The 24413-nt window shown below is 56.0% G+C and overlaps 2 protein-coding genes across 2 annotated transcripts; one reads left to right on the plus strand and one right to left on the minus strand.

Moving 5' to 3' along the window:
• SCAMP2 (secretory carrier membrane protein 2) lies at nucleotides 1-19902 on the minus strand. Its single transcript, XM_064157278.1, has 9 exons — nucleotides 19730-19902; nucleotides 11762-11842; nucleotides 10441-10530; nucleotides 9452-9569; nucleotides 8854-8982; nucleotides 7418-7577; nucleotides 6701-6802; nucleotides 3030-3147; nucleotides 1-432 (listed from the first exon to the last, which is right to left on the minus strand). Exons 1-9 carry the CDS (start codon nucleotides 19784-19786, stop codon nucleotides 286-288), a joined length of 1002 nt encoding a protein of 333 aa, XP_064013348.1. The 5' UTR covers nucleotides 19787-19902; the 3' UTR covers nucleotides 1-285.
• A 155-nt stretch (nucleotides 19903-20057) lies between these two features.
• Nucleotides 20058-24319, plus strand: MPI (mannose phosphate isomerase). Its single transcript, XM_064157277.1, has 8 exons — nucleotides 20058-20420; nucleotides 20857-20984; nucleotides 21259-21459; nucleotides 21545-21686; nucleotides 21852-22034; nucleotides 22155-22328; nucleotides 22941-23149; nucleotides 23588-24319. The coding sequence occupies exons 1-8, from the start codon at nucleotides 20405-20407 to the stop codon at nucleotides 23804-23806; spliced, it is 1272 nt and encodes a 423-aa protein (XP_064013347.1). The 5' UTR covers nucleotides 20058-20404; the 3' UTR covers nucleotides 23807-24319.
• The last annotated feature ends 94 nt before the right edge of the window (nucleotides 24320-24413 follow it).

Here is a 24413-nt window from a genome sequence, read left to right on the forward strand (position 1 = left end):
TCCTGGATAGAGAAATATATTTGCTTCTCCCCACACCCTACAACAAGACAGGGGGCAAAACTAAAGGGTCATCATCAGAACCGTGTGGGGCTGGCCAAAGCTAAAATCCCAGCCCTCCTCTCCTTTGGAGTGGGCATCACAGAGCTAAACACGGGAACCTCCCCTCCCACCCTCAAAAAAAAAAAGTGCATCTTAGAAAACAAAACGAAAGAGAAGGAAGAAGGTGGGGCCGAGGATGGAAGAGGAAGGGAGGAGGGCAGGAGGCAGCCCCCGCCCCAGGCAGGGCTAGTTGCCCCGGAACGCGTTCTGTGCGGCTGCCGAGGCGGCCCCGGTGGCGGCCGTCTGGAAGCTCCTGTTGGTGAGGATGCCTTGGGAAAACTCTTCCTGGGCCCTTTGGAAACTGGCTCCCGTGCGCCGATACAGGGAATGCACCTAGGAGATCAGAAGGGAAAGGAAATCAGGCGGCAGCTCGGGACTTGCTTTGCCTCCTCCCTGTGCCTTCTCAGCTCTCCTGGTAGCTGGAGGATAGGCTCCATCTCCTGTTTTGGGGCACTCACTCCAGGAGGGACAAAGAGGGGCTGGGGCAGGTTCCACAGAAGGGCAAGAAAGCATGGGAGATGGTATGGAGATCAAAGCAGGGGAGGAGCAGCTGAGGGAACTGGAGAAAAGAAGGCTGAGGGGAGACCTCATCGCTCTCTGCAACTCCCTGAAAGGAGGATGGAGCCAGGTGGGGTTGGTCTCTCCTCCCAGGTAGCAGGAGGAGAGGAAACAGCCTTAGGTTGCCCCCAGGGAAGGCTTAGGTTGGACATTAGAAAAAGAACTTCTTCTCTGGAAGGGTTTCCAAAGACTGGAACAGGCTTCCCAGGGAGGTGGTTGAATCTCCATCCCTGGAGGGCATTCAGAGACACAGAGCCGTGGTGCTGAGGGCCATGCTTTAGCCCCAGCCTTGGTAGAGTTAGAGAATGGTTGAACTCCATGGGGCTGTTTGGCCTGGAGAAGAGGAGACTGAGAGGAGACCTCATTGCTCTCTACAACTCTCTCAAAGGAGGCTGGAGACAGGTGGGGCTTGGTCTCTTCTCCCTAGTAACAAATGACAGGGCAAGGACAAATGGCCTCAAGCTGCACCAGGAGAGGTTTAGGATGGATTATCAGGGAAAAAATTCTTCCCTGAAAGGGTTGTCAAAGCCTGCAACAGGCTGCCCAGGGCAGTGGTGGAGACATCATCCCAGGAGGGCTTTAAATCCAGGCAGATATGGTGCTGAGGGTCATGGTTCAGTGGTGACCTGGGCACTGTTGGGTTAATGGTTGCACTCTTGGATCTCAGAGGCCTCTTCCAACCCAAACCAACCTGTGATTCTGTGAAATCAGTACCTTTGGTGCCACTTCCATCAGCACCTCCACAAAATCCAGCCACGTGGTGTAAAGACAGGGCTGCAACACCTCACATGGCAGGCAGCAGGTGGCAGGTCTGCAGCCTAGACCTGCATGCCACTGTGACAGCTCTGCAGGGCCAGGGATGTAAGTGTTGGGGGGGGGGGAAGAGGAAGGGAGGGACGAAGTGAGAGCTACAGAAGGAAGGGAAGTGGCAGTGGTTGAAGGGAAGGGGCATGGGGAACACTGACAGTTCACAGTGGGCCTCACTCAGAACCACATACAATAATAGAATGGGGTTGGAAAACACCTCTGGAGGTTGAGTCCAACCCCACTCCTTGCCAAGGCAGGTTCATCTAGAGAAGGTCACACAGGAATACATCCAGATGGGTTTGGAATGTCTCCAGAGATAGAGACTCCACCACCCCTGTTTTGACAGTCTATTCCAGAGCTCCACCACCCTTAAAGCAGTTCCTCCTCCACATGATGCTGTGGATTTCAGGAGATACTGTGGGTATCACATCAAAAAGTCCTCTCCCTACACTGTGATGCTGTGGACACAACTCCTGTATTTACAGACAGGACCTGAAGGTGTTTGCCACAACAAGCAGCAGCTATCTCCTTCCAAGACAGAATTTTAGAGGGAAAGGAAGAGGAAGCAACAGAAATGGGACCAGTTTGGCCTGTTCTTGCCTTCCCCAAAGCCACATTCCTGTTGTTCACTGCAGAAATGCAACCTTCATGGGCTCCATCAGAAGGAGGAAGGGCAGTTGTGTCTCTGAGACACAACTGGATCCCACCACCAGGCTTTGGGAAATGCCACTGCACTGTGGTAGGAAGGACTGAACAGAGCAATGGTCTAATCTGCTCAACCAGCTCTTGACAGACTCAAGCTAAAAGGAGGTGCAAAAATGTCCATGTTTGCTGACATCTGGGACCTCAGTGGCCACCTTTGTTGGACAACAACCAAGGCAGCAAGATGTCCTACTTCATTCTAATTGTTAAAGCTACCTCTGCCTCTTGCTTCTTTCTCAAAGGTCACTTTCCCACCTGCAGGTCTCCTTCAAGCCACTTGTTGTGGACCCAGGAAGCACAAGCAAACTACCTCCATTGAAAGTGCCCAAATTCATGGAATCATAGAATGGTCTGGGGGGCTGGGAGAGACCTCTAAAGGTCATCCAGCCCAACCCCCTGTGCTGTCAGCAGGGACATCCTCAACTACATCAGGCTGCCCACAGCCCTCTTGAACCCACCTTGAAGATCTCCAAGGATGAGACCCCAACCACCTTCCCAGACAACCTGTTGCAGTATTTCAGCACCCTCATGGTGCAGAAATTGTTCTTCACACCCAGTCTGAATCTGCTCTGCTCTAGTTTGAAGCCATTGCCTTCATTCTGTCCCTGCAAGCCTTTGCAAACAGCCTCTCCCCATCCTTCCTGTAGCCCATTCCCATCTTCACAAGCTAATCCCCAGCTGGCTGGCAGGAGGCGACGACCCCAGAATCACAGAACGGTTTAAGTTGGAAGGGACCTCAAAGCTCATCCAGTTCCAACCCCCCTGCCATAGGCAGGGACACCTCTCTCTAGAACAGGTCAGGAAATGCCCTGGGAGCAGCCTGCCCTGCGGGGAGGTTCAGCTGAGACCCTTGAGCCACTCACCTGCTTGAGGAGGAAGAGCGAGAGGACCGCGCAGAGCGTGAAGAACCCTGCCACCACCATCATGATGATGGCCACGGCCAGGTTGTCTCCCACCATCGACAAGGCTGCGATCCAGCCGCTGCAAGAGAGAGGGGAGAGCAGGCTGAGGGCGGCCAGCACTCCAGCAGAGGCAAAAGCACCACCTGCCACGGCTCCAGGGCAGCCTTTGGTTACAGGCAAGTGCCAAACCCAACGCTAATGGCTGTGCAGATAGGGACCCAGAGCTCATCCAGGTGCTCCTTCTGGGGCTGGAGCATCCTTCATTGTTTTTTGGAAGCAGTTCTCTTCTCCACAAGAGAACTGAGCTCACCCTGGCCACAACATCACCCCCAACCTCTTCAGCAGCAAAATCAGCTGAAGTGGGATCAGCAGGACCAAGGAAGACAGGGAATCTCCTGTACTTGGCACTAGTGAAGCCACACCTTGAATACTGGGTTCAGTTTTTGGGGCCTTCACTCCAAGAAGGACATTGAGGGGCTGGAGCAGGTCCAGAGAAGGGCAACAAAACAGGGGAAGGGTCTGGAAAACAGGGCTGGGGAGGAGCAGCTGAGGGAACTGGGGGTGTTCAGCCTGGAGAAACAGAGGCTGAGGGGAGACCTCACTGCTCTCTACAACTCTCTCAAAGGAGGCTGGAGACAGGTGGGGCTTGGTCTCTTCTCCCTAGTAACAAATGACAGGGCAAGGACAAATGGCCTCAAGCTGCACCAGGAGAGGTTTAGGATGGATTATCAGGGAAAAAATTCTTCCCTGAAAGGATTGTCAAGGCCTGCAACAGGCTGCCCAGGGCAGTGGTGGAGACATCATCCCAGGAGGGCTTTAAATCCAGGCAGATATGATGCCATGGTTCAGTGGCGACCTGGGCAGTGTTGGGTTAATGGTTGCACTCTTGGATCTCAGAGGCCTCTTCCAACCCAAACCAACCTGTGATTCTGTGAAATCAGTACCTTTGGTGCCACTTCCATCAGCACCTCCACAAAATCCAGCCACGTGGTGTAAAGACAGGGCTGCAACACCTCACATGGCAGGCAGCAGGTGGCAGGTCTGCAGCCTAGACCTGCATGCCACTGTGACAGCTCTGCAGGGCCAGGGATGTAAGTGTTGGGGGGGGGAGGAAGAGGAAGGGAAGGACGAAGTGAGAGCTACAGAAGGAAAGGAAGTGGCAGTGATTGAAGGGAAGGGGCATGGGGAACACGGACAGTTCACAGTGGGCCTCATTCAGAACCACATACAATAATAGAATGGGGTTGGAAAACACCTCTGGAGATCCTTGAGTCCAACCCCACTGCCAGAGCAAGTCCACCTGGAGAAGATCAGAGAGGAATACACCCGGATGGGTTTGGAATGCCTCCAGAGAGAGGCAGAGACACCACCACCCCTCTGGGCAGCCTGCTCCAGCAGCTCCATCAACCTTAAATGACAAACGTTCCTCCTCATGTTTAGCTGGCACTTCTTACGCTCCAGTTTGTGCCCACTGCCCCTTGTCCTGTCACTGGGCACAAAAAGCCTGGCCCCATCCTGCTGACACCCACCCTTGATGCACTGCTCAGCACAGGTCACATCCCCTACTCGGTTCTCTGGACTAAAAAGCCCCAATTCTCTCATCTTTCCTCACAAAGTCTCTCAGTCTGTTCCTCCAGCCCCCTGGGTGTTCAACACCCTCCTGGGTGCTGGAGAAAGGAATCTTCCCAACTGCTGAAGCAAGCCAGCCAGCCCTGTGCCACCGGGAGAGAGGGAGTGAAGGGAACTGAGGCCACCCTGCTGGCCGGGGGGGACACGGCAGGCACACTACCAGCCCCAGCCGAAAACAAACACGGGGCCTGGCCACAGGAAAGGCAGCAGCAAGCTGCAGGCAGCCTCTCTGAAGGCAGTCTCCACACACAGGGTGCCCTCTCTCAGTCCCCTGTGACTCAGACAGCAGTGGCTCGAGGGGCAGGCAGCACAGGACAGCTTTGCCCAGGGGACAGCTTCGCCCAGGGGAGAGCTTCACCCAGGGGACAGCTTTGCCCAGGAGTCATTCTGCAGGCAGTCAGCAAAAATAGATGAAGGTTTCACCCTGCTCCTCACCCCGAGGCTGAGGAGGAGAACCACTGCCTGTTAACCTTTTCAGTGTTCACAGCAGCTTGGGGAGCTGATCAGTGGCCAAAGCCTCTGTGTCCACTGCAGGAGGACAAGTGGGACCTGCTCCAGAAGCTCGGACTCACCCTTCTGTACAAGGCCATCAGGAGAGGGTGAAGGTAAAACCCTCCTTGCCCCTACTGACAGCACACTGGAGAGAAACTCAGGTGGGGTTTGGGGGGACACTATCAGGCTGGGAACAGCAGTAAGCTGTTAAGCCAAAACCAGACTCTGGGTGGGACTCTTCAGCCCACGCTACCTCCTCGGTCTTGTCACCGTGAAGATGCAACCAACCCTTGAGGCTCAGCATGAGAGGAAGCAGCCTCACGCTGTGCCAGGGGTGGTTCAGGGTGGATATCAGGACAATTCCTTTCACTGAAGGAGTGGTTAAGCCCTAGAACATCCTGCCCAGGTTGTTGGTGGAGTCACCCTCCCTGGAGGTGCTCAATAAATGTGTAGATGCGGTGCTGAGGGCCATGGTGTAGTGGTGAACTCTGCAGTGCTGGGTTAATGGTGGCACTTGGTGTTGGAAGTCTTTTCCAACCTTAATGAGTCTATCACAGGATTGTTTGGGTTGGGAAAGGCCTTCAAGATCATCAAGTCAAATAATTCTCCAACTCTGCCAAGGTTGGTGCTAAAACATGGCCCTCAGCACCACATCTCTGTGGCTTTTAAAGGCCCCCAGGGATGGAGTCAGCCACCTCCCTGGGCAGCCTGTTTCAGTGTCTGACAGCCCTTTCAGGGAAGAAGTTCCTCCTAACATCCAACCTAAATCTCTCCTGGTGCAACTTGAGGCTGGTCTCACTTGTCCTGTCACTTGTTAGCAGGGAGAAGAGACCAAGTCTCACCTCACTCTAACCTCCTTTCAGGGAGCTGTGGAAGGCAATGAGTCTCCTTTTCTCCAGGCTGAACACCCCCAGCTAATGTCTCATGTCCAACCTAAACTTTCCCTGGGGGCAACCTAAGGCTGTTTCCTCTCCTCCTGCTACGTGGGAGAAGAGACCAACCCCAACCTGGCTCCAGCCTCCTTTTCTCCAGTTCCCTCAGCTGCTCCTCCCCTGCCCTGTTCTCCAAACCCTTCCCCAGCTTTCTTGCCCTTCTCTGGACCTGCTCCAACCCCTCACTGTCCTTCTTGGAGTGAGTGGCCCAAAACTGAACCCAGTAGCCAAGTTGCAACCTCAGCAGTGATGAGAAGGGGTAAATCTGCCATGTCCTAAGTGAGGGGGGCAGGCAGCAGGAGAGGTGTGGAAGATTTCTCGCTCTCCTCTCTGCACCGGCCCGCAGCAGCAGCAGCACAAAAGGCACTGGGACCAAGAGAGGAGGAGGAGAGGAGAGGAGAGAGGCAGCCCAGCTGGGACCTGCCAGAGCTGCGTGGCAAGTTAAGGAAACCAGGGTGGGGAGAGGAGAACAGTCAGCTGTGAGAAACAGAGCTCAAAGCTCCTGACAGCCCCAACCCAGGTGAGGAACAGCACCCAGGCAGGGCTGTGACACAGGGGCGCCAGTGCCACCCAGCTTACCTGTCTCCCCAGCCAGGAATGCCAACAGCCTGGATGACATAGATTGCTATCTGGCAGAAGAAGATGAAAAAGAAGACGAAGAAGCTGAAGGAGCTGTCAGACCTGCAAGAGAGATGGCAGCAGAAGTGTAAACCCAGCAGGATGTGATCCTTGCCCAGCCTCTCTCCCTCCTCAAAGAGGAAGGCAACAAATCCAGCAAAGCCCTTTCTGCAGGGGGAATGATTTCAGAGGCAACTCAGGCAGTAGCACAGCTTAATGTGTCCACTGTGCATGACTAACCCACCCACCAGGCTGCCCAGTGCAAAGTGGGCTGAAGGCAGGGTTCCTTGCCTTCCTTGGCATTCACATGCCCTAGGTTGGGCCCTAGAGTGGCTCCCTGGGGCAGTTCAAGGCAAGGTTGGACGTGGCACTTGGTGCCATGGTCTAGCCTTGAGCTCTGTGGTAAAGGGTTGGACTTGATGATCTGTGAGGTCTCTTCCAACCTTGGTGATACTCTGTGATACTGTGGGACTGGGGCTGGGAGGTGAAAGAAGCTCCTCACAATCAAGTTCTGTCAGACACTTGTAACACGTTTAGGAACAAGCGGGTCTGATCTGCTCCGCTAGGCAGAGAGCTGGGAAAAACCCCCTCTGGGCAAAAGAGGATGGGAAGAGACAACGCCAAAGCTCCTCCCACCCAAAAGACAGATTCCCCACGACAGGAGCAAACAGAACTTGCCTGAAAGCCTTGTAAATGGGTCTGTACCAACAGAGAAAGGCACAAGGGGTAAATAAAATAAACCACAGGATCGAGAGACCGAAGTCCACTCCTCTCTCCTTGCTGGCTGTGAACCAAGCCAGGCAAGCAAGCAGGTTTAGGAGCAGAGTGATGGAATGCACTGCACGGGGTAGGAGACAGAGAAAACACATCAGTAAGTGCTTGGGAAGCTCCAAAGTCACTCCAAGCATCCCTAATCTCCCGCTGAGCACACGGAGATCTGCCGCAATTAAGGAGCCTTTGGGCCATCTAATTTCCTTCCCTCCCTTGAAAAGGAAACTGAGCTTAACCCTAAGACCTTCATCTGATCCTGCTGCTTACAACCAAATCTTTCCAGAGCATCAAAACTGACAGAGCTGAGACATTCTGTGCTATCTGCTGCCTTCTGGGGGCTCAGGAGAGTTGTTAAAGTCTCTGTCAAAAGACAAATTGGAATTCTCTGCTGAATGAGCCATTCCCAACAGATCGACTCTGAGCCCCGGGCAGCCCTGTTCCAGTGCCTCACCACCCTCACGGCGAAGTTTCCCCCTAATGGCCAATCTAAATTGAGCTCCTGCCAGTTTGAAGCCATCACTCTCTGCACTGTCACTCCATGTCTCTGTAAAAAGCTCCTCTCCAGCTCTCCTGCAGCCCCCCACAAATACAGGAAGGCCACCAGGAGGTCTCCCTGGAGCCTTCTCTTCTCCAGGCTGAACAAGCACTACTCTCTCAGCTTGGTCTCACAGCAGAAGGTTTCCATTCCTCCCAGTATTGCTGTGACCTCTCCTGGCCCTGCTCTAACAGGTCCTTGTCTGTGCTGTGCTGAGGACTCCAGAGCTGGCCCCAGCACTGCAGGGGAGGGTCTCAGCAGAGTGCAGCACAAGGGCACAATCCCCTCCCTGCCCCTGCAGCCCACACTGCTGGGGACCAGCCCAGGGCAGGGTTTGCTCTGGGCCAGGAGCACATGGAGCCAGCTCATGCCCAGCTTTTCACCCCTCAGTACCCCCAAGTCCCTTCTTCACAGGGCTGCTCTCTTATCCATTCTCCATCCAACCTGGATCTGTGTTTGGGATTGCCTTGATCCAGGTGGAGCATCTTGCACTTTTCTTTGCTGAAATTCATGAAGTTGGCATTTGCCCACCTCTACAGCCTGCCCAGCTCCCCTCCCTGGTTGCCATCCCTTCCCTCCAATCTGCCCAGCTCCTCTCCCTGGATGCCATCCCTTCTCTCCAGCCTGCCCAGCTCCCCTCCCTGGATGCCACCACACAGCTTGGTGGTGTTGGCCAACTTGCTGAGGGTGCCTCAATCCCATGTCTCCAGCAAAGATGCTCAACAGCACCAGGCCTGGTACCGACCCCTGAAGATTGCTAAGAACCCTCTCAGGGAGAGTTCTGGCTGCAGTTCCAGCTGGTACTCACACATCCACAGGTAATAAAGCATCTTGCATGTCCTCTGGTAGTCAGCTGGGATGTCTGCAGAGAAATCCTGATAAAAACAGGGCTTGATGGGACACTTCTTGGGAAGAGGTGGCCAGTTGTTCTGCCTCGCTGTGGAGAGGAGAAAGGAACAGCTCTTCACTCTGCTCTCCTCTCCTGCAGGCACTCAGTCACACGCCATGAAGTGCACACAGCCATTCAGACATGCTGACATGGCAACCTTGGAAGAGGCCAGGTGTGAGCTCTGAGCATGTCCTAACCTGGCAGCATCACACAACAGCTCAGCCACGGGCACAAAACTGGCGTCTGAAGAGCTTAGGGTGGTGGAACGCAGGTGCTGCCAGCATGCTCAGGGGGAGAGGACCCACCAGAGCTGGGCTCCAGCAGCTCTCAGCTTGTTTCCCACTTTGTCAGTTATGGGATGCCAGGTGCAGGCCCAGGAGGGCTGCCACAGCTGTGAAGGGCTGGAGGAAAGACCCAGGCCCTCGGCCTGGCTGAGCCTCCCATCGCAGCCTGACCCAGGCAGAGTGCCAGAGCAGCACAGTGCCTGTGGGCAGGGCACCTAGGGAGCAGTACTCACGGTTAATGCTGGCTGCACTGCTCTGCAATTCCCTTTCCTTCTTCTCCAACTCTGCTGCTTTCCTCTCTAACTCTGCCTGCTGCTGGAGGAGCCCAGCTTGTGCTGCTGCAGCCACGGCCTAAAGCAGGGGGAGAAAAAGGATAAGTCCTTGCCTAACCACAGCAGTGGCAGAGCCACCAGCAGACACATCAGATGGCAAACTGGCAAGGAAGCAAAGGCAGAAAGGCTGAACACCTCTGGCTGATCCAAAACATCTTGAGGCTTTCTGCCTTAGCTGCTGGAGGACAAAACTGAGACCAATGCAGACATCTGCCCAGATGTTCATCTCTTATCCCAAGGGAAGACAGGGCCAGAAGAACCTCCAGCCTGCTGCCCAGCCTCTGTGCCCTTTCCTTCAGCAAAGCTACACTTTTCTTGCAGCTGTTTCAACCTTCCAGCTCACCTCACTGCTCTAAGTGCTGTCCCAGCAGAGCACTGAGCAGGAGGTTACCACTACAATTCCCTCCCCTGCTAGGAGAGGGGGTTGAAAGCAAAGCAAGACAGCTGCCCACTCCACCTCTTCCACCTGCTGGCTGTTCTGAGAGCTGACCCTTTCTCCCAGCAGTTTTGGCTTCTCTTGATGAGTGAGTCCCTGCCAGCTCTGCCATGTCCAGCTCCTGAAAGGAGCCTGTCTGACCAGTTACCAGAACTAGGCTCAAAGCATTCCCAAGGAAATGCCAGTGTTTCCAGAGGGAAGCCAGAGCAAACAGGACACAAGGCAGGGAGAGCTCTGCCACCAGACAAGGAGGTCTGGCAGGTATTGCATGTCTGCATCCCCTACAGAGACCTGCTCCCCAAGGCAGCCCCAACGGCCAGTTTAAAAGACCTCACACAGCTTCCCACACCTCATCCCAGAGAATCCCATTCTTCTCCCATTCTCCTCACACCTCCCAAGGCCCAGGGCAGCTTCTTCCTGCTCTGCAGCCCTGCTCTGAGGGAGGCAGCAGTACCTGGGGAGTGGGCTCCACGGAGGTCTGCAGAACAGCAGGCTGTGAGTGGCCAGAGGGCTGCGTGGCTGGTGTCGTCCGAGCTGCATTTGTCTGCACACAGAACACAAGCAGCAGCACAGAGACATCACTGACTGCTCCCTGCAGGACAGGGAAGCTCAGCCTTTAGCACTGCCAAACCAGAAAGCACTGGCAGCAAGCAGCTCTGTGTCTTCAAGTGTTTGTTAGGTCCCCCATGAGCTGGGGGAACAGTGGCTAAGGATCAGGGCTGTTAGGCTAAGGAGGAAGAAAAAGGGATCCAAGTGCAAGGTCCCTGCACCTAGGTTGAGAAAATCTCTGGTATCAGCAAAGGCTGGGGATGAAGGGCTGGAGAGCAGCCCTGTAGAAAAGGAATTGGGGGTGCTGAGGGGTGAAAAGCTGTGCCTGAGCTGGCACCATGCACTCCTGGCCCAGAGCCAACCCTGCCCGTGGGCTGATCCTCAGCAGTGTGGGCAGCAGGGGCAGGGAGGGGATTGTGCCCCTCTGCTGTGCTCTGCTGAGACCCTCCCCTGCAGTGCTGGGGCCAGCTCTGGAGTCCTCAGCACAGCACAGACAAGGACCTGTTGGAGCAGGGCCAGGAGAGGTCACAGCAATACTGGGAGGAATGGAAACCTTCTGCTGTAAGACCAGGCTGAGAGAGTAGTGCTTGTTCAGCCTGGAGAAGAGAAGGCTCCAGGGAGACCTCCTGGTGGCCTTCCTGTATTTGTGGGGGGCTGCAGGAGAGCTGGAGAGGAGCTTTTTACAAAGACATGGAGTGACAATGCAGAGAGTGATGGCTTCAAACTGGCAGGAGCTCAATTTAGATGGGACATTAGGAAGAATGGTTTGAACTAGAGTAAGGGAGATTGGTCATTAGGAGGAAGATCTTTATGATGAAGGTGGTGAGGCACTGGAAGAGGCTCCTGAAGTAAGTTGTGGAGGCTCCATGACTGGAAATGTTGAAAGGCAGATTGGATGGGGCCTTGAGCAGCCTGGTCTAGTGGAAGGTGTCCCTGCCCATGACAGGGAGATTGTAACTAAGTGATATTGATATTAGAAGGAAGTTGTTGGCAGAGAGAGTGATTGGCATTGGAATGGGCTGCCCAGGGAGGTGGTGGAGTCACCATGCCTGGAGGTGTTGAAGCCAAGCCTGGCTGGGGCACTTAGTGCCATGGTCTGGTTGAGTGGGCAGGGCTGGGTGCTAGGTTGGGCTGGCTGAGCTTGGAGCTCTCTTCCAACCTGCTTGATTCTATTCTATTCTAAGCTCACCACCAACAAACCCAGTGCAAGGGGGTGTGGCACTTACCAGCTGGGAGCTCTCAGAGAAGGGGTTGAACTCATCCAAGCCACTTTGGCTGGCATTTGTGAGCTGGGTCACTGAGGGGTCCTGCAAGGAGAGAGAGCAAAGGCAAATCAGCAGCATCAGACACGGGCTGTGGAAGCACACAATCGTTTTGGTTGCAACAGACCTCTGAGATCACTGAGTCCAACCATCAACCCAACACCACCACGGCCACCATGTCTCAAAGTGACAGGTCTGCACATTCCCCCAACACCCTGGGCAGCCTTTTCCAATCCCTGACCACTCTTTCAGGGAAGAAAGATTTCCTAATCTCCAAGCTAGCCTTCCCCTGGCACCACTGCAGACCATTTCCTTTTGTTCCAGCACTTGACACCAGGGAGAAGAGACCAATCCCCACCTCACTTCAACCTCATTGAAGCCTTTCTGCCCAACTACACTTTGGGATGCTGCTACACTCAGAGCTACTGCTTCCCTGCACTGAGTTATTCCCAGTTTCCACGGACTCAAAGTGGGACAGGGATTCATTCACCCACTGCTGGACATCCAGGACCACCTCCCAAGCCTCCCTCATGGGCAAGGATGCCCAAAGCACAGCAGAGCCTCACAGAATGAGTTTCCCAGGTCCAGATGAGATTACTGCTGGACATCCAGGACCACCTCCCAAGCCTCCCTCGTCGGCAAGGATGCCCAAAGCACAGCAGAACCTCACAGAATGAAGTTTCCCAAGTCCAGCTGGTCCTAGCTGAGGTGTCAGCTGCCACAAGGGACATTCAGAGAAGCAACCTGAAATGCCAGTGACTGCTCCAGAAGGAATAACCCATCAGCTTGAGGGAGGGTCTCCTGCCTCACTGCCCTAGTGAGGCCACAGCAGGAGTCCTGGGTCCAGTTTTGGGCTCCTCGGTTCAAGAGACACAGAGAACTACTGGAAAGAGTCCGGAAAGGCTATGGAGATGCTGAGGGGGCTGGAGCAAAGGCTGAGAGCCCTGGGGCTGGTGAGCCTGCAGAACAGCAGTCCCAGAAGGGATCTGATCACTGCTCAGCAAGAGCTAAAAGGCAAGAGGCTGGGGCCATGCTCTTGTCAGTGGTGCCCAGTGACAGTACAAGGAGCAATGAGCACAAACTGGAACCCAGGAGGCTCCATTTGAAGAGGAGAAACCTATTTGGTGTGAGAGTGCTGTTACAGGCCTCCAGGCTGCCCAGAGGGGTTGTGGAGAGATTCCAAGCCCACATGGACATTGTGATGCTGGGCAAGCTGCTGTGGGTGCCCCAGCTGTAGCAGTGGGGTTGGACTGGACGATTGCCAGCTGTCCTTTCCAACCCCCACCATGCTGGGACCCTGTTGCAAACTCCCAAGGAAACTCAGCCAGAGGTGTGCCACTGGTGACTTTCAGCTGGCACAATAACTGCACTGAGGTAGTTTTCTTCCTTCCTTTATCCACACTACTTCCCACAAAAAGATCCCTCTTCCCCAGGCATCCCTTGGACCTCTGGAGCACTTCTCTCTCTGGTCAGCAGAGAAACAAAGCACTTTCTGAGCCTGGAAATGCTGCTGCTGAGAACAGCCTGGCAACCTGGCAAACCAATCAAGATAAAAGTGGCTGTTCATCCTTGCCTCCCTCAGCAACTTGTGTCTCAGGATCACTCAGTTAACCACCCAACTAAATGGGGTGAGAAGCAAGGGAGCAAGCGAGGCGTGCAAGGGGCTGCAGGGGAGTTGCTTGGTTGTTTGGAATGCTGCTGGAGCCATCCCCTGGGCTTGTAGCGCAGCCTTCTGCCGAGCCAGAAGCCTACAGAAGAGTTAATGAGTAACTGCAGACATCTCCTCAGCAGCAAGGCACTCCCCACGCAACAGGTTGCACTAGTTTGTGAATCACCCCAGGCTCAGGGATCTCAGACTGGGAGAGGTTTCAGATGCTGGCCAGGAAGCAGCACCAGCAGAACTACCACGGAGGAGCTGAGGGCTCCGAGGAGCCCAGGCACAGGTTTTATTTCACTGCTTGCTCCTCTGGAGGCTTCAACTTAACCAGTTTTGCAGGTGCCTGGGCTGCTGGATGCAAGTTTACAGGGCAGCTGCTGCATGAGAGCTGCTGCGTGCTGGCCTGATGGCCTTTAATCCAGAGCAGGCAAGGTCCCAGCCTGACTAAAGTCCAGCAGAGGACAACTGCACAAGGAAGAGAAACTCCCTTCAAGGCACGGGAAGAGGAAAGCAAAGGCTGCAGAAGCACTTTAAGAACCTGAATGGTCAGGCTGGGAGGAAAGAACTCAGAAACAAGAAGAAACACTACCCAGGCTAAACACTCACTTTTCCTTCCCATCACAAAACCACAGGGGCTGGAAGGGACCTCTGGAGATCAGAGTCCAATCACCCTGCCAGGGCAGCTTCACCTAAACAATATCATACAGGAACATGTCCAGATGGGTTTTGAACGTCTCCAGACATGGAGACTCCACCACCTCTCTGGGCAGCCTGCTCCAGTGCTCCACCACCCTCAAAGTCAAACTGAAGAAGTTCCTCCTGATGTTGAAGTGGAAGTTCTTATGCTCAGGTTTGCGCCCATTATGACTTGTCCTCTCACTGGGCATCATGGACAAAAGCCTGGCCCTCTCCTCCTGACACCCACCCTTGAAGTTTTGATGAGATTCCCTCCTCAGTCTTCTCTTCTCCAGGCTACAAAGCCCCAATTCTCTCAGACTTTCCTCATCAGAGAGATGTTCCAGTGCCCTCATCACCTTTCTAGCTGTCTTCTGCCCTCTCTCCACTCCTCATTGCTCACCTCCACTCAGACAGACCTTGCACTAACAGGCCCAGTGCAGCCCTGCTCCAGAAAAGGGCAGGCTGTCAGAGGGCTGAGCAGGGCAGTGGGAGTAGCACCACTGCTTCCAGCTGCAGAATGGTTTGTCCTCCAAAGGAGACAACCTCTTATCTTCTTGTGTGGCTTTAAAGCAAATCAATCCCTTTGCGAGGTGGCACAGCCAAGGCAAGGCAGCTGGGTCCAGCCTGCTGTGATGCAAGCCTGGCTGAAACAGTTACACAAAGAGCAGAGGCTCTGCAGCCAAGCTCGAGTGCGTCTGGACAGGACATGTGCCTCTGTGGCCTGCGGAGGGCAGGAAGGAAAAGAGCAGCTGTGAAGCAGAGGGTGATAGGAAAGCAGCAGCTTCTGCCAGCCTGGACCGCACCGCCTGAAGGATGAGTAAGCACCAGAACGGCAGAGGAGGTGAAGGAAGAAGGCCAACGGTGTCCTGGGGTGCACTAAGAGTAGTGTGTCCAGCAGAGCCAGGGAAGTTCTTCTCTCCCTCTACTCTGCCCTAGCGAGGTGCCACCTGCAATACTGCATCCAGTTCTGGGCTTCCCAGTTCAAGAAGGACAGAGATCTACTGGAGAGAGTCCAAAGGAGGGCTTCAAGGATGCTGAAGGGACTGGAGCACTGCCTGATGAGGAAAGGCTGAGAGCCCTGGGGGTGCTTAGTCTGCAGAGGAGAAGGCTGAGAGGGGATCTGAGCAATGTCTATCAATATCTGAGGACTGGGGAACAGGAAGGAAGGGACAGGGACAGGCTCTGCTCACTTGCATCCTAGGATAGGACAAGGAGCAATGGATGCAAACTACAGCATAGGAAGTTCACCTCAACATGAGGAAGAACTTCCTTGCTGTAAGGGTCACAGAGCACTGGAAGAGGCTGCCCAGAGAGGTTGTGGAGTCTCCTTCTCTGGAGCCTTTCCAGCTCTGTCTGGATGTGTTCCTGCACTAGATTCTATGGTCCTGCTCTGACAGGGGGGGTTGGACCCCAGAGGTCCCTTCAAAACTCTGACATCCTGTGATGCTGAATGAGGAGGAGGTGCTCTCACAGCTGCTTTCTGCAAGCTACAAAGCAAAAGGCAGATGGCCCTCTTGAAATGAGCAGTGGCCTGATCCTTTGTCATGGAATTGTGTTGGAAAAGAACTCCAAGATCATCAAGTCCAACCATCAACCATACACTTATCATGGACACTGAACAATGTCCACAGGTTTCCTGAACACCTCCAGGAATGATGACTCCACCACCTCCCTGGGGAGCCTGTTCCAATCCCTGACCACTCTTGCAACAAAGACATTTTTCCTGCTATTCAACCCAAACCTCCTCCAGTGCAACTTGAGGCCACTTCCTCTTGTCCTGTCACTTGTTGCATGTGAGAAAAGACCAACTCCCATCTCACTCCAACCTCATTTCAGGGAGCTGTAAGGAGCAATGATGTCCCCTCTCAGTCTTCTCCAGCCTAAACTTCCCCAGTCCCCTCAGCTGCTCCTCACCAGCCCTGTTCTCCAGACCCTTCAGCACCTTTGTTGCTGTGAAACATGGAAGCACAGAGTTCATTCAGCTGCTGAACCCCTTGAAGCCACACTCCCTCTGAAGAGGAGGTAACCCTGTGCTCTACAGTCACCATGCATCTTTCCTTTCAGAGGGGGGTTAGTTGTTGGGATCCTCAGCTAAACTCAAGTCATTTGGGAAGAGCCTGAGCATCTGAAGGCTCTCTTACTTCTCCATTCCATTTAACAAGCAGGTCCACCCACAGATTTTGTGCTCACTGGACCCCAAGCCACCAAAATCCCCATTTGCTGCCCCTCCTCAAGCAGCAGGGACACACGAGGTCATTTTTCACAATCTCTAGCTCCCCAGTGCAGAATAATTTCATGGCTGGACCAAACTGCACTGCCACAAGATTAAAGATTAAGATTAAATCTGCTTCCAGATGCAGCATTTAGAGCAAATACCGAGCTGCAACCATGCCAGCTGACAGAGTTTGATACAACAGGTTTGTGCAAGAAACCCCATCCTTCCATTTCTTTCTGTTCCCACAGGTCAAGCAAACAAAACAGGACCAGATGCCTCTCTGGATGGGATCAAGGCAGGACAAACTGAACAAGAATCACACAGGTTCACAGGATGTCAGGGGTTGGAAGGGATCCGAGGAGATCATCCAGTCCAACCCCCCTGCCAGAGCAGGACCACACAATCCAGCTCAGGGCACACAGGAACACATCCAGACAGGGCTGGAAAGGCTCCACACAAGGAGACTCCACAACCTCTCTGGGCAGCCTGTGCCAGAGCTCTGTGACCCTTCCAGTCAAGAAGTTCTCCTTTGTGCTGAGCTGGAACCTCCTGTGCTGCAGCTTCCATCCACTGCTGCTTGTCCTGTCCCAGAGAGCAGTGAGCAGAGCCTGTCCCCCACTCCTGACCCCCAGCCCTCAGGTGCTTATAAACATTGATTCAATCCCCTCTCAGTCTTCTCTTCTCCAGACTAAACAGCCCCAGGGCCCTCAGCCTCTCCTCATCAGGTGGTGCCCTCCAGTCCCACTCATCATCCTCGTAGCCCTCCGCTGGGCCCTCTCCAGCAGATCCTGTCCCTCTTCACCTGGGGAGCCCAAAACTGAAGGCAGTATTCAAGATGAGGTCTCAGCAGGGCAGAGTAGAGGGGGAGGAGAACTTCTCTTGATCTGCTGGACACACTCTGCTTAATGCACCCCTGGATCCCATTGGCCTTCTTGGCCACAAGGGCACATTGCTGTGCCATGGATGCTCTCCACCAGCACTCTCAGGTCCCTCTCCACAGGGCTGCTCTCCAGCAGATCACCTCCCAGCCTGCAGTGGTGCAGTTTATCATCCCTCCCCAGGTGCAGGACTCTGCACTTGTCCTTGCTGAACCCCACTTGGTTCCTCTGTGCCCAGCTCTCAGGCTGTCCAAGTCTCACTGGATGGCCACAGAGCCTTCAGCTGTATCAGCCAAGCCTCTCAATTAGGTGTAATCACCTAAAACTTAACACAGGTGTCCAAACATCTCTGAAAGTGCCCCAAATATCAGCAAATCCTACAGTTAGCCAGACCTCAGAGCAGCATCACTGCCTGGAAGATGCACTGGGAGAAAGCTCAAGAGGTTTGTTATTGGTATCTCTAGAGGATGGACATTTCCTACCCTGTCTGAAGCTCACCTCAAAGCTCTGGAGGTAGCTGCCACTAACAGCAGGCTACCGAATAAAGGAAGGCAGTTAATCACCTCTCGTTAACTGGTTACAAAAAGCAACAAGAAGAAAAGGCAGAGATGTTTTTAACAGGGCAAAACCAGCTGCTTTTTTATCCACACCACGAGCAAAGTCTCCCTAAAAGGCAAAGATGCCCAGATCTGCCAGGAGCTGTGGAGTGCAAAGCGCTGCACCGGGAGCCTCAACGTGGGAGGACGACCCTGGTGCTCTGCCCAGCGTGACAAGGCTGGGAGGGTGAAGACACTTCCAGTCCTCTCAGCAGGATCTCTGGAGCGTGTGGAAGGGGATGCACACTGTCCCCTCAGCCCTGCACAGCAGCAAGCCAGCACATGGAGCCGAAGCCTGGCAGGGAAGGGGCTCGTTTCACCAGCTTTACAAGAGCAGGGCAGCACTGTCCTGCGTCGTGAGGTGCCACTTTCTAACCAGAGGCAGCAGCACTCAGAGACTCCTCCTGCACAGCTGACGATGACTGGAGGGAGGGGGGAAAGTTTTCTTTCAGTAAAGGTGGCCACAAAACCTCATGCTCCCACAAAGAGGATATAAAACCTGCCACAAAGCCCAGCTGCAGCTGCACAGAGCCTTCAAGTGACCACAGGGACACTGGGGTGCAGTGTATGTTTGTCTTCACAGGCAGGAGCAAGCCTGACATCGAGAGCTACCTGCTGTAATCTGCATCCAAGCTTTCATGTTTGAACAGTGAGTAAAGAGCGAGCACAGCCCTGCTCAGTCAGACACCAGGACAGCTTCATGGGCATGAAGCAGAAGAGTATTTACTTCCTCAGTGCTGAAGCAGTAAATGCTGATGTGTACAACTGAGCCACCCTCTGTTTGCCCTCGCCGATGGAATGCTTCAGGAATACAGTCATCCAAACCCTTCTTGGGATGCAGGAGAGGGCATGAAAACAAAGGTGAGGAGGAGAAGGGGTGATTTTTCCCTCTGAATTCACTTTGATCCCTCAAAAATTGTACATGTGGCACTTTTGGACATGGTCAAGGAGGTGTGGGGTAGAAGGTTGGACTCAATCCTAGTGGTCTTTTCCATAGGGTTCCATGAGAACACTTCAGTTTTTCACAGAAAACACTCAACAAACATTTTTGTCTTGGCTTGGCCACGGAATCAGAGGTCAGGACACAGTCTTCTCCTGCAGATCACCTTCCAGCCAAGCAGCAAGGCTCCAGCAGCACCTATAGCAGCCTACGGATGGAGGTCAAAGCCTGGACGCTTTTTGTCACACCCCTACCACGTAAATCAGGTGCAAGAGCCTATTCCTGGACAACTCCCCGTGTAATGATCCCACGCTTCCAGCATGGAGGTTAATCCCGCAGGGAAAGTGGGCAAAGTTCCTCAAAGGCTCCCGAAACCCACTGCCAAAGGCTGCGTTCGGCCTTGTAGGCTCGGGTTTAAATGCCGACGCTCCGTGGCGCTGAAGATCAGCCCCCAGCCGGGCCCAACAGCCGGTCCCACCGCCGCGACCCCGGCCCAGCGCAGTCTGCTGGCCGAGCTGCTTCCTGCCCCACCACTTCGGCACCCCCGCAGGTAGGGGCGGCTCGTTGGCACAGAGCCCCCTCCGCGCATCGAGCGGGTCCCCGAGCCCCGGCCCCGGACGGGGGGAAAAAAGCAGGCTGCCGGGAGGGAAGGAAGGGCCTGTCCGGAGGGTATGGCGGCTGGGGCACAGCGAGGCCGAGCGCATGCGGGCAGAGGGGGATGCGACACGGGGACAGCACAGCCCCGGGGCAGGGAGCGGGTCCCGGGGACGGCTGTCCCGGCCGCCGCATAGTCCCGCCCCTCCTTCCTGATTGGCCGACGCAGAGAGAAGCGGCGCCACGATTGGACAGCGACGCTTCACTCACTGCCACGTCCCGCCGGCAGCGGCCCCGAGAGCGCAGGGCAAGAGGAGGGAAGGAAGGGCCGGGCAGGGGGATGGAAAGAACGACCAGGGGCCCTGACGCCTCACCTGGAAGGGATTGATGTCCACCGGGTCGGCGAACGGGTTGGTGACGAAGCCCGACATGGGCGCGGTCCCCGCGGCTCCGCTCCTCGCTCCCCCCGCCGCCGTCGCCGGACCAGGCACTTCCGGGGCAGCGGGGGGGGACTGGCGCCGCCAGCCACGTGACCCGAGCCCCGCCCACTCCCCCCGGCGCGGTGACGTCACGGCGCCGGCAGCGTGCGGGGGGGCGGGTGTGGGTGCGCAGCGTTAACCCTATAGGGGAGCGGTCAGCAGGGGGCTCCTATAGAGGGAGCTGTCGGGGGCAGGCTCTGCAGGGGGGGTTCCCATAGGAGCCGCAGGCCGCTCCCTGTAGAGTATCCTCTATGGCTCAGCCCTTTTGAACGCCCCCTGTAGCTCACCCCCTATAGCTCGCCCCCTGTAGTTCAGCCCCTATAGAAGAGCGCATCCCCTATAGCCCTCCGCAGCCCTTGCGGAGGTGCCCCCGCCCGGACAGTGCCCCTGCGGCCGCGCAGCCCCACAGCGCTTCCGAGTGGGCGCTATAGGGTGTCTGTAGGGCCCTGCCCTACCCTGCCCCGCCCGAGCCGGGGGGGGAGGCGGTGCCGGCGACCGGAGCCGCCGCTGTGGGACTACGGCTCCCGGCCTGCTCTGCCCTGCTGTGCCCTCTCGTGTGCCGGTCGAGCTATGGCGGAGATCCGCGGTGAGCGGGGCCCGGGAAGGGGGGGTGGCGGGGCGGAGAGCACCTCCCGGGACTTGGGCTAGAGGCTGTTCTCGGGGCACCCCCCGAGGAAAAAGGCTGTCCCTCGTGGGGTTCGATCCCGCGTGGGATGGGGACTTTTGGGTGGGCAGGTCACCCCCACGGGGATAGACCTCCCCCCTACACCCCAGGTCCCCCAGGACGGTGGGACAGAGGCATTGCAGCCCGCAGCCCTCAAGTCCTCAGCCTGATGATACAAAATTGCCCCCTCAGTGCCCCTACCCTGCCAAAAGCCCTCGGTCCCTCCCTGTCCTGTCCCCTTCACACTCCGCACCGGAGGGCTTGGGACTGTCTGGATGCCCGGGAGCGTTTGGGGGGTGGTAGGAAGAGTGCTATTTCTGTCTTCCCCTCCTCTCTAATGTCTGGCTGCCTCCCGCAGTGTTCCCCCTCTCCTGCGCCGTGCAGAACTACTCCTGGGGGAAGCTGGGCCTGGAGAGTGAGGTGGCCAAGCTGCTGGCCAGCAGTGACCCCTTGGTCCAGATCCAGCCCGACCAGCCATATGCAGAGGTGAGTGCCTGGCTCTGTCCATCCAATCCCTGTGTCTATCCCAACTGGCTACAACTCTGCCATCCAGGATCTGGCCAGCTTGGGAAGGGCTGGGGATCCTCTCGCCTTGACTGGTCCCCAGGGAGGAGGAGAGAAGCTGCCCGGTGTGACTCAGCCACCGAGGGAGCTGCCTTGGCCACACTGATCACCTCCAGGGCCAAGAAGCCTCAAGGAAAAGCCAAAGTCATGGCTGTTGGCTGCCCAGCTGAGAGGTCCATCTGTCTGTCTCCCACAGCTCTGGATGGGCACACACCCTCGGGGTGATGCTGTTATCCGGGATAACCGCATCCCTCAAAAGACCTTGGGCCAGTGGATTGCTGACAACCCTGCCTGCCTGGGGGCTAAGGTGAAGGACGCCTTCCAGGATACCCTGCCCTTCCTCTTCAAGGTGCTGTCAGTCAACACTGCCCTCTCCATCCAGGCGCACCCCAACAAGGTAGGGAGAACCCCTGGGGGGACAGCCCCAGCCGGACCCCATGACCCTGGGGAGGTCACCCAGCTCTTCTGCCCCCTCTCTCCAGGAGCTGGCAGCGAAGCTTCACGCCCAGTTCCCCGAGCACTATCCTGATGCCAACCACAAGCCCGAAATGGCCATCGCTCTCACTCCCTTCGAGGGCTTGTGTGGCTTTCGGCCAGTGGAGGAGATCGTCTCCTTCCTCCAGAGTAAGGACGGCGAGGGAGGGTGGGCATGGGGTCAGACCCCGGCCCCACCTTCCCTCCTTGCAGTGGGTTTGGGGTGGGGATGGTGGCTCTACCACCTCGGGACGGAGGCGCTGGGTTTCCCTGTGGTGGTGTCCCGGGGGTGACTTGGGCTGGCCACCCTGGCAGGTGTTCCCGAGCTGCGGGCGCTGATCGGGGAGGTGGCCGCAGAGCAGCTGGAGCGCAGCGGCAGCGACGACCCCCGCGGCGTCTCGGCCGCCCTCCGCGTCTGCTTCACCCGCCTGATGAAGAGTGAGAAGAAGTTCTTTGTTGACCAGCTGAACATGCTGGTGAAGAGGATTTCTCAGGAAGGTGGGGCCTCTCTGCCCACTGCAGCCCCCCCAGGACGGCTGTGGTAGGGTGGGCTGTGTTTAGGGGAAGGGTCAGGACGGGGCACCCCCGGAGCTCCCTCCCGGCTCTCTTCCCATGTAGCGGCGGAAGGGAAGGACACGTCGGGGAGCAACGGGGACCTGCTGCTGCGGCTGCACTCCCAGTACCCAGGGGACATCGGCTGCTTCACTATTTACTTCCTCAACCTGGTGAGGCTGGAGCCAGGGGAGGCCATGTTCCTGGGAGCCAATGAGCCTCATGCCTACCTGCAAGGAGGTGAGCATCGCTCTGGGCTTTCACAGAGTCACAGAATGGCATGGGCTGGAAGGGACCTCCAAAGCTCCTCCTGCCAGAGCAAGATCACCTAGAGCAGATCACACAGCAACACATCCAGGCAGGTCTCCAGAAAGGGAGACTCCACAACGCCCCTGGGCAGCCTGTTCCAGTGTCCTGTCACCTTCACAGTGAAGAAATTCCTCCTTATGTTTCAATGGAACTTCCTATGCCTCAGCTTCTACCCATTGCCCCTTGCCCTGTCATTGGGCATCAGTGAACAGAGCCTGGCTCCAGCCTCCTGGCACTCAGCCTTTACATCTTTATAAACACGAATGGGGTCACCTCCGAGTCTCCTCCTCTCCAAGCCCCAAGCCCCAGCTGCCTCATGCTCTCCTTGTAACAGATACTCCATTCCCTTCATCCTTGTGGCTCTGTGCTGTACTCTCTCAAGCAGTTCTATGTCCTTTAACTGAGTGGTCCAGAGTCTTTCCTAACTGAAGGTTCCACCAGGACTGTCCCCTAGGGTGACCATAGTCTCCTGCACAAGGTTGGAACCCCCTGGGATGTGCAGGAGGGCTGGGGTGGTCTGACTGTGGCTCCTCGTCCCCGCAGACTGCGTGGAGTGCATGGCGTGCTCGGATAACACGGTGCGTGCCGGACTCACCCCCAAGTTCATCGACGTCCTCACCTTGTGTGAGATGCTCAACTACACTCCAGCACCCAGCAGCTCCAAGATCTTCCCAGCTGTCCAGAGCCAGCTTGACCCCAGTGTCTACCTCTATGACCCGCCTGTGCCAGACTTTGCCATCATGAGGATAGAGGTGAGCTGTGACAGGTCTGCTTGGGGGTGCTTGGAGGGGGACATCAGCTTTCTTCCATCTTGTTTCTGCTCTTGGGAGGACATCTTGGTGTTGGCTGGAGTTTCGTTGGTGTGGGCTTGCTCACCCTTGTTGTTAGTGCCCCAGTCAGGATGGAGAGATGTTTGGGTCACCCCCAGGCAGCACAGCAGGCTTCTCTCTTCCCGCTGCACAGAGCTTGCTCACCTTATCTGGCAGCTCTGAGCAGAGGAAGGACCAGGAAGAGGTTTTGGAAGTACAGCTTGGGTATCCTCCAAGCCAAGGTCCCTGTGCTTGGGCTGCTGCAGGTACAGGGTATCCTGGGTGCACCAAAGGCTGCAGCAGAGCGGGAGTGGGGGTGTCCCACTTCCAGCTCTCCAAAGCTGAGGGAGATTGAAGCCATGGTGACCCTTCCCATTGCAGATCCCTGCCTCCATCAAGCTGTACCTCGTCTCCGCCGTGGACTCTGCCAGCATCTTGCTGGTGATCCAAGGGACAGCTGTGGGCACCTCCACGGCGGCGGCCTCGGAAATGAGCCTGCGCCGTGGCTCCGTGCTCTTCATCTCTGCCAACGAGAGCATCTCCCTCCACCTCTCCTCACCCGATGGAATGCTGCTTTTCCGAGCCTGCTGCCTCCTCTGAGCAGCACCAGGGACACTCCTCCTCCACCACTCTGTATTTAAGTAGATAGAGACTGGCCTGGGCAAAGTCATCTCGCTTGGAAGTTTTCCCTTCCACCTATAAAAGCCCCAAAGCAGCCTGCACCCGAGGTATAGAAAGAGCAAATCCACCAATCGACTCCCTGGATGTGGCATGGAGCAGGCAGAAGAAGAGCATCTCCCCCCACAGCTTGTAGCATCATCACCTCTGGGTGCTGCTAATGCCACGTGGTGACTCCTTTTTAGTACGTTTTTCCCCCTCCCTTCTCACCCAGGAGCAGCAAGGAGGCCTAAACTCTGCACTTCAGGCCCCAAAACATCTCTGCTCAGCCCCTCCTCAAAACGCAATGCTGGGGCTTTCTGCTGCTCTTGGATGCTCAGTGGGTTCTTCCCAAGCCTGGCAGTCCTCTCACCCCTTCCCTGGCCTTGAGGGGCTGCTTGGTGGGGTGATGGAGCCTCCGGTGCTGTGAATAAAGTGGTGACTTTGTCCTTGGCACAGGGCAGTGTGGTGTAGGGAGCAGGAGGATGGGGAGAAGCATTTGTGCTTGCAGGGCTCAGAGACTGGAGGTGGCTGGGGGCAACTCTCTCAC

The sequence above is a fragment of the Pogoniulus pusillus genome, chromosome 17 (genome assembly GCF_015220805.1).
Source record: "Pogoniulus pusillus isolate bPogPus1 chromosome 17, bPogPus1.pri, whole genome shotgun sequence".
Classification (NCBI taxonomy): domain Eukaryota; kingdom Metazoa; phylum Chordata; class Aves; order Piciformes; family Lybiidae; genus Pogoniulus; species Pogoniulus pusillus.